At 31.0% G+C, this 17650-nt stretch overlaps 1 protein-coding gene and 1 long non-coding RNA gene across 7 annotated transcripts; one reads left to right on the plus strand and one right to left on the minus strand.

Annotated features, from left to right (window-relative positions):
- Nucleotides 1-808: 808 nt before the first annotated feature.
- Nucleotides 809-1464, minus strand: LOC7483549 (uncharacterized). The gene is made up of 2 exons (XR_002980752.2): nt 1126-1464; nt 809-912 (listed from the first exon to the last, which is right to left on the minus strand). It is a non-coding gene; the product is annotated as an uncharacterized LOC7483549 (long non-coding RNA).
- Nucleotides 1465-4814: 3350 nt separating this feature from the next.
- LOC7483548 (uncharacterized) lies at nt 4815-17135 on the plus strand. 6 transcript variants are annotated; one of them, XM_024596586.2, is made up of 7 exons: nt 4824-5149; nt 5222-5292; nt 5375-5480; nt 5817-5949; nt 7813-7962; nt 16184-16270; nt 16838-17135. In XM_024596586.2, exons 1-6 carry the CDS (start codon nt 5073-5075, stop codon nt 16238-16240), a joined length of 594 nt encoding a protein of 197 aa, XP_024452354.1. In that variant the 5' UTR covers nt 4824-5072; the 3' UTR covers nt 16241-16270; nt 16838-17135. The 6 variants fall into 6 exon arrangements, with proteins under 6 accessions (XP_052307763.1, XP_024452353.2, XP_024452354.1 ...); XM_052451803.1 differs by lacking the exons at nt 16184-16270; nt 16838-17135 and adding an exon at nt 8537-8987 and having other exon boundaries at nt 4815-5149; XM_024596585.2 differs by lacking the exon at nt 16184-16270 and having other exon boundaries at nt 4823-5149.
- The last annotated feature ends 515 nt before the right edge of the window (nt 17136-17650 follow it).

Genomic DNA, 17650 nt, shown 5'->3' on the forward strand with positions numbered 1-17650 from the left:
GTCATCATGGAGGATCAAACCTGAATGTCATCAATTCCGGAGTGCAGATTGAATTAGAATTCCAATTAACAACAACCATAGCAACAAGTTTTAACATACTGAACTATCTTCACTCGGACTGTGTGAAGCACAAGAGTATAAGGTGAAAGCTATTATAGCATTGCAAAAACAACAGCAGAGCTATCATGCATGGAAAATGTAAACAGCAATTCAAGTCACAAAATACGTTGAAAGTCAAAAGGGCACTCACTGAATACATGTTGAGAACAACTTCCACCATCTCTGGTTAAAATCAATTGCTTAATATCATATACATGTTTCCTTTGTACCTGATAAAAATAAAAATATAAATAAAACAATTCAATGAATTAACAGTAGAGACCCATGCTGTGACTCAAATGAATGTTTGATTTGATTGATCATCAAGATGTTTCCTTTTACACTTGATGGAAAGCAATTAAAATTATATTAAAACCAGAATTAAAACCTGGACACTAAGAGAGGACCAAAAAACTGTTTCCTCCAATCATATCCCAAAACAACAGGGATCAACATGGACTCTTTTATCAGCATAATAAATCTCTAAGCGAATTCGAACACCCAACATGTAGAAAACATTATATTCCATTAAACATTTAAAAAAAAAAAAGAAAAAAGAAAAAGAAAGGTCAACTTTCTCAGAATGTCAAACACATTACAGGCAAGATACAAAGAAACCAATTCAGAGCATCCACAATTCCATTCTAACAGGAAACCAAAATTTCCATTCAATATTTAGAAATAAAGCAATTCAAAACCTTATCAACTCACCATATCAATTACCCGCGAAGAGCAACATCATCCATGTATAAATTCGAACCTCATCTTTCAGTTCTTATCTCCCACAACAAAATCCTCCTGATGTTCCCCAACCTGCCAGGAAATTCATAATTCATAAATTATATTTCAATTTCTGTATAGCATATTATAATTTGCACCACAAATTAAGCAGACCTTGGTAAAAACCCAAAGCAGTAAAGTGCATGTCTGAATATTTAAAAATAAAAATCATATTAATGAGTCAAATACCAAAATAAAACACAAATCGATAAAAGAAAACTTAGAAAGGTGTACTATGCCTAAAACCTTAAAAACCATCCTCATCATCAGTGACGAGAGAGCAAGGCCATCGCTCTGTAGATTTCTCTTTTTCGTAATGGCTTCCTTGCCCCCCTTTTTTTCTTGTATGGTGCCTCCTCTTTCGGCTTTCGTCTATCAGTTTGTGTTAGAAAAAGGAGAAGAACCACCACTGCCAACAGCACCACCTACCCTCTCTCGGCAGTATTCTCTTATCTCCGATGCGGCATCCTTCTCCATTTTTCTCCAACCTGTGTTTCATCCCCGCTCTTCTTCAGAGGAAATGAAAATGATAAAGAAACGATAAGCTAAAGACCAGAACAAAAGGGAAAAAAAACATGGATAAAAGCTTGCCACGTCTCAAAAGATCAGAAGGAAAAGGCAATAAGGCAATGCGAAAACCCCACACTACCCTTTCAACACAACTAAACCTTCAATCAGAATGAAGGGTATAATCGTTACTGAACTATTAAAATCCACATTTAAAGCAGTCTAGGCATGAGGCGGTTTGCTTATACGGCTGCGTTGCGGCTGCCTTTTAATTAAAACGCAGTTTATAGTTGTTTGATAACGAAGAAAAGTAATTTATTATACATGGATTTTATATAATTTTTGCTTTCGAAATGCTATAAATGAGAAGTAAAGAAATTTAGCTTTTCACGCCTATGCATGCATGATAATTATATTGTTCACTAAACAATGCAATTAGCATGAATAATATATATTGATATACTATTTAAGTAAATAGTGTAAAAAAATTACACTGTTCACTTAAAAATTAATAAACAGTGCAATTCACTTCGACCATTAACACAAGTGTTTTTTTTTAATGTTAATTTTATTAATATTTAAAAAAAAAACTAGTTTAGAGTGAATTAAATTCATTCGCACTGCGATGTGAATAATATTTTTTTTCCTGAAAAACTAGTATAGAGTGAATTAAATTCACTCGCACTATAATATCAATTTTATACCTGATAATATTTTATCTAATTTTATTACACGCTCAAAAAATTATGAAAACTGTAGTTCTTATCGGATGAATTTTATACGTAATGGAATTATAAATATTTTAATGGAATAATAAAAAAATATTTTATATAAAGTATTATTTATTTCATGATGTAATAGGAGTAATTAATTCTACAATATTTAAATTTAAAACCATCAATAGTAATATATATATTTTTAAATTATTTTATAATCTCAATTTCAAAAGCATTCTTAACCAAACACATTAAACTACTTTTTCTTCAACCTTAATTTCAACCACATTTTTAACCAAACATATATAAATACCAAACCAACCTCAACCAAAAGTACTTTTTATAAAATAATTTTTTTCAAACCACAACCACAACAGCTACCGCAATACCAAATACACTCGTTATAAAACTTGAGCCGGAGGTTGACTCCGGTGAAGTGATCGGATCTTGAATTTTATAGTTAATCTAAAAAATTAAAAAAATTATTTAAAATTTTAATTTTTTATATAAAAAAATTAAGAAATAATTCATATAAATATATATTATATATATTGTAAATAATAAAGTTTAAAAGAATATTTTAAAAACTTTAAAATTAAGAAATAATTCATATAAATATATATTATATATATTGTAAATAATAAAGTTTAAAAGAATATTTTAAAAACTTTTGTATTTCACATTAAAAAGATACTATGTCAAAATTGAAGTATTTAAATTAAAATTTTTTTATCCCACATTGAAAAAATATAATTTTTTTTTTATAAACATAGAGTATATATATTAAAGGGCTTCAAATTTCATATTGAAAATATATTATGTTATCTTTTTAAGTTGAAGTATATAAACAAAAAAATTTTATTTCACATTGAAAAAACTTAACTTTTTTCTTGTGAACATAGAATATATATACGAAAAAGCTTCAAATCCCATATTATAAAAACAACTTTTTTCTTGGAAATATAGAGTGTATATATTAAAGAGTTGCAAATCCTACATTGAAAAAATAAAATATATTTCTAGTATTTATATAGTGAATTTTAAAAAGTGTTAATAACCAACAAAAAAAAATATAAAAAAAGAGGGATATAGGAGAAAAATCACATTTGAAAAAAAAACATCGTGTCTCGTCCGGGTTTGGCCAAGTCTCGGGTCGACCGGGTTTTACTGAGTTTTTACCCTAGACAGTTTTTTGTTTTACCTGGATCAATCCAGCTACTGGATTCCAGATCAACCCGTTGAGTCAATCCGAAGTGCATGTCCAAAGTGTTTGCATTGAGCTCTTTTAAGTTTTTTTTTTTTTAATAATCCATAAGAATATTTGTATAGAGACAAAATCTACAAAAAAAAAAAGTACAAGGGCAAAGATACTCTGCCTCTCTCTTTTTATTTCCATCATCAACGACATCCTCTTCAGTCTTCATTCTTCATCAACAGCGGCATCGATCTCCTTTTTTTCCCCAACATCAACAGTTTTCTCTTAAGACTTCAAAGTTCAGTCTTCGGCTTGCCGGTTTCCTCTTCAGTCTTCACCGTAAGAAGTTCTATTTATAATATAATATTCCCCAATCCCCTGTATTTTCCCGGTCCTGATTGCCCATGATTTGAAAAAAAATTATTCCCTTTTATAATGTTTTGCTTGATGGAATGATTAGTAATTTAGTATGATGATTTTAAAGTGATTGGGTAATGAATATGCAGTAGAAAATTTGAAGTGATTTGCAAATTTGGTAATGAATTTTTATTCAAAAATTTATGCTCTCTGCCTATTTTATGCTCTCAGAGTCTCGTTTGTTTTATTGATGGCAAATTCAGTAAAGAAAATATGTTCAATTGTTCATAATATTTTGTTAATGGTGGAGACTGGAGAGAATAAAAAATAATTGAGATGTCAATTATTATTGAATCAGAGAAATAATTACTCCATTAATTCTCTTGATTAGCACTGATGAACTGTAAACTGTTATTTGAATCGAAGAAATGGGGAGGAAAACAGAGAAAGATCTATTCGGTTAGTCAGTTAATTTTGCCATTTTCTTGACATTTTCAATGAGAAATGAGGAGAAAAACAGAGAAAGAAAAAATAGAACTGCTGAGAGAATTAGGAGGAGCCACCTAAGGTTGTCAAAATGCACCTTATTATGATGTTGCTGGTTTATTTATTGAAAAAAATTGCTTGAAGTGTTTCCAGAGGTTGCCTTTTCTAATGATCTGTAATTTAAAAATCGTCTGAAGATATTTGATCAAGAACTATTTATCATAATATTATTTCAAGTTTATTAAATCTTCTTGCAAATTGAATAAATAAATAAAACTTGATCGGTGATTCAATATTTCAATATTTCATGCATGGATTATATGAATTATATGAATTATTATGTATAACACATGTTCTTTTTTAATAAAAAATTAATTAGAATTATATTATGTTTGGATTGATTAAGATGCTCGAACTACGTATAAATTTTTATTTAAAATATGTATTTTAAGGTGCTTGAAGTATGTATGAAAAAAAATTTCTTATAATTTTATGATTTTACAATTCAAATTTATTTTTTCATACCGTGTTAAAAATATATTTTTTACAATTTTACCGGAAAAACAACAAGCACAGTGAGAAATAATAATCTGTGCCTCTCACCCACACAATAGTGACAATACGGGTGCTTTCAAAAGAAGAAAAGGACATAACGTACCGTCATCGCAGAAGGGCACAGACAATTGGCATCCCTGATGTTGTCACAGGCATACAGACTGAACACAAAAGTGTTTTAAGTTTCAACTACCTTTCTTTTGTTTTAAGTCATACAAAATACAAAAAAAGAAAAAGAAAAAAGGAAGAGAATCTGTTAATATCTTAAGAGGGAAATGAGAATTAAATACAGTGTTTGATTCTCATCGAAGAAAAGAAAAAAAGAAAGTGTTTTATCGTGTAATTTTAATCAATAATATAGAAAAAGAAGTGAAAAAATGGCGATGCCGGCGATGGGATTTCTGGCTTGGCTTGACAAGAAGATCGTGGATCCTCTCTATCAAATCCTTCGCAGGTAGCTTCTCTTGAATCTAATTTTTTATAGATGAGGTTCTGTGGTGGTGTTATTTTATTTATTTATTGGCAGGGGTTTAGAGCCGAAGCAATTGGCTTTCTCAACGGCACTTGGTATTGCTCTCGGAATATTTCCTATATGCGGTATGTATGTATTTTGTTCTGTGGATAAACTCGATGAGATTCTTGAAGCTATTTAATGAAATTTCTTGGAAATGATTGGCAGGTGTTACCGTTCTGCTTTGTGGACTGGCTATTGCGTTGCTTGGATCTCTTTGCCATGCTCCCACCGTGCTGTTAGCTAACTTCATCGCTACTCCCATAGAGCTAAGGTATTTCTGCTTTCTTCCTGGAATGGATCATGGTATCGTATCCATCTTCATCGTTGACATTGCGTGATTTTTTTTTAAAGAAAAAAATTATACCTGGCATTGATCCATTTTCTACCACATTTTCTGATTAATTATCTATTTATACTGCGGCAGTTAGTCAAAGATTTAAGGAAATATTTGGTGATTTGGTCTCTGAATGCTCAAAGGAGCTTTGATGTGCATTCGGACTTGATAATAACATTTTCAATTTCTTGTCGCATGCATTGCAGCGCCTTAAGTATGTACTAGATTCGTTTTTCTTTTCTGAATTCTGATTTTATGTTTTTCCTTTTCAAGTTTGGTGGTGCCCTTCTTGCGCTTTGGCGAAGTTATGTCTGGTGGACCTCCTTTTCCTTTGACATCCGATGCATTGAAAAAGGTTTTGACAGGACAAGCTTCGCGTGAAGTTATATTAAGTATTGCCCATGCTGTAAGTAGCCATATTGGTTCTAACCAACACTCTTACTCTCTATCTCACATGAATGAACGCGATTGTACTCCAGTGTTTACCTTCACTGGACATAAAACTCCTTAAGTATTTAGGGTAAACATCTTGGGATGAAGAAAGGAGTCAGCATACTAAAGTAGAGCATTGAATTTAGAAGTCAGGAGATATGGTGTTCCAAGGGATCATTTAGATATGAGAAGGTTATTGTTATCCTCATTGAAACTCTTATATAAATAATAGAAGCACCAAAACATCTCTTGGTTCAAATAGATTCAAACCCTTCAAAACATAGTAATCCTGGAAAGGAATAATTTCTAGATGACAGCCTCTAGATAATCAGTTGGGTAATATGACAATCAAATATCCACATGGAGTAAAATACTCAACATCGGTAGCTGTGTGCTCAATCTCTGAGAGGATTGAGGGGGTCATAGTTTATCTTCCTCAGCTTAAGCTAGAGTTTGTTTTCAAATATGATCCCATTTTGACAAACTTGAGCTTGAACAACTTTAAATGTTTATTTTGTACTCCACTTGGCTTGTGGTCCCAGATTGCTGTACCCTTTCTCCCTAATGCCTTATCTGCAGACTGGCATTATTAATAAAAGAGGCTCGGTTGATGAGAAGTGTAAACAATTCTGGGAAATGTATTTTTAAACCAAGATCCAAGACCACAGCGCCAAATTGGTACAAGTGATAGCAGCATTTTCTAATAATGCTCATCCAACGTGCTGGATGAATGTTGAGGATGCCTCCATAGGACCATCTAATTAGCGACTTCAATGTTTTGTTCATAGTGTAAGGTTTTAATAGAGTGGGTCTGTATTTGTGAATGAATTTCTCAAGTGCTACAATGTGATGGTTGGAGGATTTTGGTTTCTTTAGGTTAGTAATCTAGCACAGATTTTGGTGTCGGAGGTGGGATACAGAGCTAGTGTTCTCGATGTACATAACTAAATTTTGTTAAGAAGATTAAAGAATTCGAGCCACATACAAGATGATGGATCTTATTTGAATTATGTGCGTGCAACCAGCACCCAGAAGTACAAAATCCATTAAGTTTATGAAGATGCTGTCACATTAATTATTCACTGTCTAGAGAATGTGGATAGTATTTTTTTTTTAATTAGGGCATGTGCATTAACAAATAATGAAGAAGTAGAAACCCCTGTTCCCTCAAACTGTGCAGACAAAGTCCAACGTACCATTAGTTCAAATTAGAACAAGGAGGATTAGATGTGTTACAAATTAAGTAGGAAATCACTTTTAAAAGGCGACCATCTTTTGCAGCTAATCAGCTTCTGACAAAACAGGAAATAAAGTTCTTCCTTGTCTTCTTCATGTTTCTGCTCATAACTACTCTAAATGTGGACAACAAATAAAAGATACCTTGGCACTTGCTTTGGCTTGTCCAAAATTCTTTCAACAACAAAGTTTCCTATCTTCCATTCCATGTCACAAGATGTAGCAAGCTGAACTGCTGCAACCAACAACCTTGAACTTCTAATCACTATATAGTTTGCAGCTTATACTGTCAATTTATACTGCACTAACTCCGGCGATCAGTTGATATGCCTGCTCACCTAATTTGACTCCCAGTGCTGATTGTTGTAAAATTTTAGATTAGATGGAACGTCCAATTACTGTAGTGGATCTGCAATGCTTTGACTTGTTCTTTTCAGTTTCCTCCTTGAACCACTGGGATGATTCTGCACTTCTATATGGGTTGAGATTTGGAGCTCACGAGAAATCCATGTGGCTATAGACATTTTTAATATTTATTTTATTCCCTTTCGGAGGCATTTTATTTTATGTGATAATTAATGTCATCACAATGATTTTGCAGCTGTTGGGATGGCTAGTAGCAGCACCCTTTATTTTGGCCGCACTCTACATAATATTTTTGCCATGTTTCAAGGTCTTGGTTCACAAGTTCAGCACTGTTCCATCAAGCCCAAAGAAACCATCAAATTCACTCGCAGAAATCAAGCTTAAGGTAAGGGATGTTTGATGAATGTTTTATAACCCACCTATTTACTGTTCATTGCACTGACAACAAGAAATGCTGATTAACATAATAATACTGTATGTACATAAAATCACAGAAACTTAGTGTGTACATAATGTCATGCTTTATGAGCTTGTCATGGTCAATTTGCTTCCAAAATGTGTACGTCCCTTTGCATCTATGAAAATGGAAACGTTCTTGGTTTAATTTTGCCAGAGGAAAATCCTACTAATGTTTCTGTTTCTCTTCATCTCTTTGGGTGCACTCTTTGATTGCATTCATCAAAATGTCAATTTAATCTTGGTTTTGGGTTGGCCAGAATCTGACCTTGCACCTTTCTCTAGTGTTGTGAAGAATGGAGTAGTGCGAGTGGTAGAACCATATAAAGGGAGCCCGTCGCCTTTTGTTGGCTTGGTTGCATTTCTACCTTTGTATTCACTGGGAATTTTAATGACATGCTTAGTTATTGCTTTCAGTTTTGCTTCTGGTAATAAATGCTTCTTTTACCCCATTACCAATAGTCTTGATCGAGTTCCCATTTGTTTATTTATTGTTCTGTCATCTATTTGGTTCCGCTTCTAAATACCTAGTGAACATGGAAAGTTCCTGTCGCATATTGAACTCCAGGTCAGGGGATAGCAATGCTGCATTGAGTCCCGGGATACAGCTTTATGCTTGCTTTTGGTTTGTACCTTGCTCTTGGAAAATTGTGCCAGATTTGCTTTCTGGGAAAGTGCTGGTGAGGAGCCAATACCAGTTCACTTGGATTTTTTTTTGGCAGCTTCAATTTAATGAGCACATTAATATAGGCCATTGCAGTAATATATCTGACTAAAGGAAGGCTTTAGAAAGCATCAATGGGTTTTATAGTTTTTACTCTCGGAACCTGACCCAAGTCACCCCTTGATTTCTGTTCTGTTTTTGTTTTCAAAAAATTGTAAACAAGATATGAAAATATGTTTTTTTTTTGTTTTTTTGTTTTGATGAATAAAAATTGACAATAAGTTTCAAAACTTTTTAAAATAAAAATTTTCTTAAATGTTTTTAGAACTTGTTTTTACACTATTAATCTAATGTAGAAATTAGGTCATGATTAGGATGAAACTAAGTTCGGGACAGTCTAAGACTAGATCAAAGGTGCCTAGAGATCTGAAGAGACTGGCCCAAAAGTTAGGGCGAGGGGTTGGGTTGATATCAGGTCTTAATGTTAGGGGCGGGGCTAGGACTGGATTGGGATTGGATTTGAGAATTGGGCCTCAAGTTCTTAGGGGTTAGGCCAAGACTAGTCCAAGATGGCAGGGGTTGGGCTAGGATTAGGTCCAAACATCAAGGGTTAGGCTCAGGACAAGTTTGGGATTGAATTTTGGGCTATCAAGAATCAAAATGATCTTGGATCTAAGGAGTCTAAGATTAAGACCAAGACACATGGAGTTAACTAATACTAGTCCAAGACATTTTGAATCAAGATCGGTGTGATCAAGGATTGAGTTAGGACTAAGTGAAATCAGATTGTACCCTACCATAATTATCAAACTTGACTCGGTGGGTTGATCTAGGAACTTGGTGACCTAAGGCCAAACCCGAACTAGGCTTGAAATTAAACCAACCCACCCGGTCAAACCTGGTTAACCTGATCAAATTTTGGTTGACTTGATCGATCTAACCAATATAACTTAACCTAATTCAAATACGACCGAGTTAACCATGAGATATAAAAAAGGAAAAGAAAAATCAAAATCACGTCATGGTGATCCTTCATTAAAAAAATTAAAGAATGTCAATTGATTTGATTTGATGACCTAGTGATTCAGATCTTTTATTGGGTTAGATCTTAAGTTGGTTGGACAATTATGCATCCTATAATTTTGAATAACATGAGTAAAAGTTCCATTAATTTGAGTATATGATTGACACTAATGAAGTCGTGAAAAACTTTAGACTGGTGCTTTCCACGGTTGTATCTTTGGGTTACTGAAGTGAACGAGCTTGACCACTTATCTATAAGCTTTCTTATCAAATAAATTTCTTGGGGGAATATAACACACTCCAGTGTTTAAGTTAGAAAACATATAAGGAAAAATAATGTACAATAAAGGAAAATAAAATGAAATTGTAGGGAGTATGTATATATATGTTATGTTTTTGTCTATTAAATTGTATGACTTGTTGAGTGGTTGTTTATGGTTCTGAAATTGTTGAATGGTTATTGGTGGTTTTTGGAATTGCTAGATGATTGATATGGTTATTGGAATTGTTGAGTGGTTGATGCTAATATATGAATTGCATGGCTTGGCTTGACTTATCTTACTTTGTGGCATCGAACTTAGTTACATCATCTATTTGTAGTGTGTGGAGTACTTCGGTCTGTGAAGAGTGATGTGTTATTGGTGGGCTAATCTTGGCTTAATATTGGTGTAGAAGTTTGTGGTTGAGTAGGTAGAAAATAAATAATGGCTAGAAAAATGATGCTTAATTGACATACAAAATTTTGTGTTGGTGTTCGAGGTAATGTTTGTTGTGCCGTATAAAGAATTTGTTTGTGGGATTTTTAAAAACTTAAAAAAATGTATAGAGGTGTGTGTTTCAGTAGGTATTAGACAGTCTGAGGCGAGTTTAGTTCCAGACTAGGATGCCCAAACAACCAGTAGGCTTTCTACCAACGCTTGCAATGCACGTGCTAGATGAGTTGGTCAACGCCTATTTGGGCGATGCATGTGGCTCCTTCCAACTCCTCAAATGGCCTTCTTTGGTGTCTACAAATTTGTCCTTTCAAGATCTTTATGAAGGTTAAAGGGGTGTACTCATCAAAGCTTTAGTTTGCTTTCGGGACCTTTTTTTTTTTTTTCCTCTCATGCTTTGTTTTTTGTGCCAACCCATTTCTTTTCTTTTTTCATTTGTCGTTAAATCTTGCTTGTTTTCTTATGGTTGTTAGATTTACATACAAAATCTTGTTGACTAATGTAAAATGTATATATTTTAGTATAGGTGCATATTTTACAGAAGAAATGCATGGGACATGCATTTTGTTGGGAATGATTTTTCTTTTTAGTTCCCAAGAATGGCACATACATTCTCTTTGCAAGTATAACAAGCACCACTCAAAGTGTAAACATAAATTTTTCTATGTAGAGTAGACACCATTTTTTTAGCTAATATTTATTTTCTACCTAATCAATCACCAACTTCTCCACCAATGTTAAGCCAGGATCAATTCACCAATGGCACGACACTCTTCACTTACCAAGATACTTCACACGCTATGAGGCACTTCAGCTTTATTGCAACATTATTCTCCACACTTTAGATGTAAGTTGATGTGATCAAGGTCTATAAATATCTTGGTCACCATGTAAAATAAGTCAAGCTATGCAATTTCATATATAAGTATCAACCATACAACAATTCGAAGAACCATAAACAACCATCCAACAATTCTAAAAACCATAAACGACCATTCAACAACTCATATAAGTTCATAGACAAAAACACACAACATACAACTAAACACTCCTTATAATTTCATTAAACTATTGTATCTTGGTGTTGTAAATGATTTAATCAAATAATTATATTATTAAACTGTCACTAAACTTTGATATTTAGTCATAGTTTTGACATGAAGGACCTCGTTCTATATAAAACACAACAATTTATCCCTAATGATTCTTTTGAAATCTCTGCCTTATTATCCTTATCTTTGACATAAAAGGAATATATTAATGCTACTTTGGATGCACAAGTTGTTTTTACCAGAGATGATTAACTTCAACGAATTCCAGTATATGAGCTAGATAACTAGATTTAGACTATACTTGGATTATTAGAAAGATATCACAATAGCTTAATCATGATCTTTGAGAGTATTATTAGAACCGCCTCAAACTACACTCGAGGGGAGTTTATCTAATCCCGAGAGAGTTACCAAACCTGAGACATTGTTTACGCACTTGTGTGGTCATAGACGATGGAGGGTAGCCCAAACTGTTAAGAGATTGAGCTTTAACGTATGTTTTGGTTTAATTTATTTGAGTTTTTAGTTGAGATTTATTAATTAGGATTTATTTGTTATGTTTGATTTAATTGTTGTTAGATATTTTATTTAATAGGCAATACGCTTAATTGCTTGTTCTACTTGAAGTTTTAGTCTTTATATTCTATTTTTTAAAATTTTAGACATTTGTTAATGAATTGAATAAAAATTGCAAAGTGGCATACTTTTTGAACCCCCATTCTTCTTTTCTTCAGCTTCTTTTCTTTGTTTTTTTTTTACCTTTTTCTCTTCTCTCTTTACCTTTTTCTTCTTAGCTTATTACTTTATCTTCAAATCTCCTTTATCACACATCAATTATCTAATAATTGAAATATTAAAGTCTAGAAATCAACTATAAACTTTTGAAGCAACTATTTAACATTCTAAATCTCCTCTAAACCATCTTGAAAAAAACAAAATAAGGGTAGGGTGAGTGTTACACATTCGGTCATCTCTCTAGCTGGGCTAGGCATGCTAAAATTCACTAACATATATAGCTTAAAATTAATTCATTAATTATACCAAAATATTAGTTTATTCAAAGATTCAAAAGTTCAAAAGCATATTTATAAATCTTATACAAACTTAAGTAATTCAAACCAATTATTTTGAATATGAACATGGATTGTACACATACATTCAAAGTCAAATTTAGAATTAAAGTACTACAGTTGCTCTAACTATAGTAACAATGAATTGTATTTTTTCCTATGAATAAGTATTAAGTTCTAAATAAACATGTTTATAAGTGTCAGTGTTTAGCTTTCAAAAGTCAGGTTCAAAGCATTGTCAATCATTTTATTAATTAATAAAAAAGACAATCAAATTCATATTCATATTCATTTTATTAATTAATAAAAAAAGGCACAATAAGAAAACCTAATTAATCATATTAATTTATTTATTATTACTATTTTTCCATATATATATATATATATATATATATATATCAAATTGTGTGAAATGTCCTAATTATCCTTCAACCATAGTTAATTATAATTATTTATCAAAGGATAATGTTGTCCTTTCCTATTCAATTTTGCAGGGAGCTCTTAAAAATAATCACTTAATTATACAACAATAAAATTATTTATTGTAAGAAAAGTAATTATTTCAACTCTATTAATGTATAATTCCTTCTTTTACTATTAACTTTATTACAATAAATTTATTTTCATTAGTTTCTAATTTAATAAAAATTGCAAGTAAGAATCAACAAAAAAACCAATCTAGGTAATTTGAAAGAAGGATAAGAAAAAAAGTTTCATTTAATTAAAACCTTTGATCTAATTCATTTGCTTCTTCTTCTTCTTTTTCTTTTACATTTGACTTCACCATAATAATAATTTTTCAAACAACTTGTTAAAATTATATATACAAGTTTCGATAAAAATAGGAAAAAAAATATTTTGATATTTTCGATGTGAGTGTATTATTAAAGAAAATAAAGATATACAGCTTGTGCATTGTAATGGGAAACTTTCTGGAATGTATTTTAGCTAATTATATGATCATAACAAAAACTCACAATAAAGACAACGAATCAAATATGGAGAAAAAATGTTTTTTTTTCTTTTTAAAATTCCCTTTTATGATTCATTTAATGTTCCCTTCTTTAATTTTTATTTTATAAGAAGCACAGTTCATTGACCAAAAAGTGAAAGATACATAGCAGGTTCACATACAATAATTAACGAGATGTTGCTAACATTGTAAAAAAGGAAAAATCTCATTAAAAATAAATATCAAATTGATTGATATATAATATATAGTATCTCAAATATAATAATATTTATTTAATTATAATTAATTTTGATTAAGCTTTAAAGAAAAAATTCATTAGGGCATTACAAAAAGAGTGCCTATTAATATCATAATAACAATCATAATTTCACTTGAAAAAAATTTAAAATTAATTTTACCTATTTTATTTTAAATAAATTGAAGCAAAATTTTATATAAAAAAAAAGCTTTGAAAAAGCCCAAATGGCTAGGCATGATGGGCCTGCTTTTGGTTCAGAAAAATGTGGGTAGATGAGCGTGGGCATGCTAAAATACTAGTTGATTCATTGTCTACTCTAGCTTTAATGCCAACCACCTCAAATGGCTAGAAAGTTGGATCTCAAATTTCTTGAAAACTTATTTCAACTAGTTTTTACTAGAAAATACCTAAAAAACACTCTAAAAATCTCAATAAATCTATTTTTAGCCTAAAGTTAGCCAAAAATTGGTCAAAAGATAAAAAAATCAACCTAAATTTAAAAGACTTAAGCATTGTCTACTTTTTTGTTTAGAAAAGATGAAGGCCAAAAAAACGTTAATGAAACTCATCTCATTGAAAAGAACTCGTTTACACCAAGATCTTTTTTTTTTTTTCAATAAAATCTAGCTAATCAGTAATTTTCTCTCTCTTATCCTGTTATTCAGTGACTTTTTCTCTTCTCTTAAATTTGGGGACTGAAATGTAATAAAAATAGAGTTTGGAACCAAAATATCAACTTGTCAAACTAAAAGGACTAAAGATAATTTGGCATAATTGTCTAGGTAGAAAGGCTTGTTTTTAGTGGGTGGAAAAAACTAATTTTGCAAACATTACAACTAATTTTTTTTTTTTGTAAAATCAAGCATCAACTCAATATCAAAATGTTTTTTTGACATCATAACAGCCCCATAAAAAGCAAATTGAAATAAATTATTCATCTCAATCTCAATTGAACACAATGTTAAAAGATGAATTGAAAAAAAAGAAGTTAATTGACTTAATATAAAAATCCAAAGGACTAAAAAAAAGTCATCAATATCCTTCAATCAAGTGATTAGACCAAATCAACAAGTATATGAAGTTAACAACTAGTTGTAAGATATTTCTCAAATCCAAACAAAACGGTTTTAAATTTTTTTTATAGGAATTGTTTTTCTTTTAAAAAATATGAAAGAAGGAAGTTTGTTTTATGTTTTTAAGAAATTTAAAACAAAAATGGAAATGAAAAATAATAGCAAACCAATCTAAGATTTTGTAGAATAAGATCACAATTATGAGACATTACTTAGTGGGTCAATTTAATAACATGTTAATTCAGAGTCTGATCTAAGTTGGACAGTGAAAAACACCGACTTTTTATTGACCAAATTGAAGTTGTTTTGAGCTTTTCTTACAAAAAAAAAAAGGGTCAAAAGTTGAATTGACCTAGGTTAACAACTTGACCTACAACCTGAGTTTATGGTCGGGTCAACCCCAAGTCGAGTCTAATTATTGTGGATAAGACTATATTGATAAAAAAGAGTAAATTATTATAATTTGATCTATTTATACATTGATCCCTTTTCACCCTCTAGTTTTTAAAATAATTAATTAGTCTCTATATTGTTTTTAATCTATTTATAAATTGATCCCTTTTCACCCCTTTAATGTTGTTTTTCAATTTATTTTATTTTTTAAGAAATAGAAAAAAATAAAAATAGACTATATGGAAAGATTAATGAAAAAAATATTAAATTAAGTATTGACAACACCGATCAAGTTATTGATTATTATTATTTAAATTAAAAGGACTATTTAATTCATTTTGAGAAATTGAGGGACTGATTTATAAATTTGCTCTAATACTAATAGGGATGACAATTTCACTCGAACTTGATGGATACTGACCAGAATTTACCTGAATGGATATGAGTTTTTTTTCCCATTCATGTTTGGGTAATACTCGAAGTTGAAAAGCCGGGTTTGAGTAGGGTATGGATATTGCACTGCCCAACCCTAAACCTGCTCGAACTAGACCCTAACTATAAACATAACCTTAAAGTTTTAAAAAATTATATTTTTACCCACCTATATATTTAAAGAGAAACTAGGGTTTCTCAATCCCACTTACCTCTCCAACCGACTTAAGAGTTGAGGGTCTCCCTCATCACACAAATCACACTTCCCTTTTTTTTTATCACTCTCCCTCCTGCTCTCTTCTCTAATATCTAACTAAGTGTAGATCCATCAATAACAAGTAAGCAATACCAACAACTCCAACTAACTCTCTCATCTTTCAATCTAGATTTACACTGTAGTATCGCACCGAAGGTTGATTTATTTTGTGTTTTTTTGCATAATGTTTTATGCTAATATAATCTATATTTTTTCTTTTGTATGTTTGTTGCCAGTTTTTGATTAGTGGAAAATTGTTTCAGCAATCAAATTCTTCTGGAAAAGGAATCAAGTTAGGACAATATCAAATCATTAAATGAAAGACTTGCGGGAATAAAAGAATAGAAAAGGTTGGTCTTTTGTATATGTTAGTAGCACTTTATAAAAAAGAAGAAGAATTGATTAATCATGCTTATGTCATAACAAATCATAAAACTAGCTTATTTTGTTTTTATTTATTGATGGATCTTTTGTGTATGTTAGTATCACTTTATCAAAAAATAATAATAAGAATGGACTGATCATGCTTATGACATAGCAAACCACAAAACTAGCTTGTTTTGTTTTTATTTATTGGTTTATCAACTAGTTGCAATTGGTAAATGGTAATGGTAAATTAATATTTTAAAGTCATTCAAAGCTATTGAATCATATTCCTAACTTTTGTATATGTTTTATTATGGTAATATGCATTTTAATAATTTATTGAAGTGCATTCCTAACTTTTTTTATGGATTGATTTTAGATGTAGCGACACTAGATTGAGATAATTATGCCACCATATTTGATGATATTGATTGTAATGAAGGATATATGTTTTTATTATAAGAATAATTCGTGCCATAAAGAAAATGAAATCTCAATTTTTAATGTTCAATATAATGTTTTACTACTTATATGTATTTTTTCTTATGTAGACCGTGTCAATAGTAGATCAAGTGGACGAATGCATCGTGGATTCTTTATTTAATGTTCAATTTTCTAGTATAAGAAAATAGATATAATGCATGATATTATGAAAAAATCTCAAAAGATTTAAGGTTATTAGTGTATACTAGCTATTAGTGTATTTGAAAATAGATATAATGCTTCTCTTATCTTGTATTTGAAATGCATCTTGTCCTAATGTATATTGGGTATTAGTGTTAATCTATATGTTGTACACATTTGATGAGTGCAAATGCCAATGATTCTTGAATTGCTATGTTTGGATAATTTTAGGAAAAGATGAATCCAACTACTTTTATGTAAGATTTATCAAGTGCACAAAACATTATGGTTTTGGTTTTAAGTTTAGGTTTGGGTATGAATATCTATTGGAGACTCGATGAATACCAAATGGATATCCAAAACCTGATCGGGTTGGGTTTGGCTTATGTCTAATTGGGTTAAAGTGAAAATTTTCAATTTAGGTTTGATATGGATATTGTAATACTAGCTCGTTGTTTTTATCGTTATTATTGTTATTATTAATGCTAAAAGATTATATGAAATCATTGTAATTATGGTGATTACTGTTCACAGATTCACATTTCCATTATTTACACATTGACATTGCCCTATTCATTTAGTGTTCATATATAAATAGATCCTTGTAATTTTTAACATTTACATTTTGATCTCCATGCTTTATTTCTCTCATATTTAAATGTAAAAAATAGTTGTAGTTAATTAGATTGGTGGCCCGCGCTTCAATGCGGGATGGTCAAATTTTTTTCGGCACAAAAAAA

This window comes from Populus trichocarpa, chromosome 3, assembly GCF_000002775.5.
Source record: "Populus trichocarpa isolate Nisqually-1 chromosome 3, P.trichocarpa_v4.1, whole genome shotgun sequence".
Taxonomy (NCBI): Eukaryota; Viridiplantae; Streptophyta; class Magnoliopsida; order Malpighiales; family Salicaceae; genus Populus; species Populus trichocarpa.

Excerpts from the sequence above, each read along its gene's own strand:
- LOC7483548 (XM_052451803.1), top strand. The coding sequence starts at position 5,073 with ATGGCGATGCCGGCGATGGGATTTCTGGCTTGGCTTGACAAGAAGATC. Across the intron at positions 5,293-5,374 it reads CGGAATATTTCCTATATGCG|GTGTTACCGTTCTGCTTTGT; the intron begins GTATGTATGTAT and ends AATGATTGGCAG. Across the intron at positions 5,481-5,816 it reads GCTACTCCCATAGAGCTAAG|TTTGGTGGTGCCCTTCTTGC; the intron begins GTATTTCTGCTT and ends TTCCTTTTCAAG.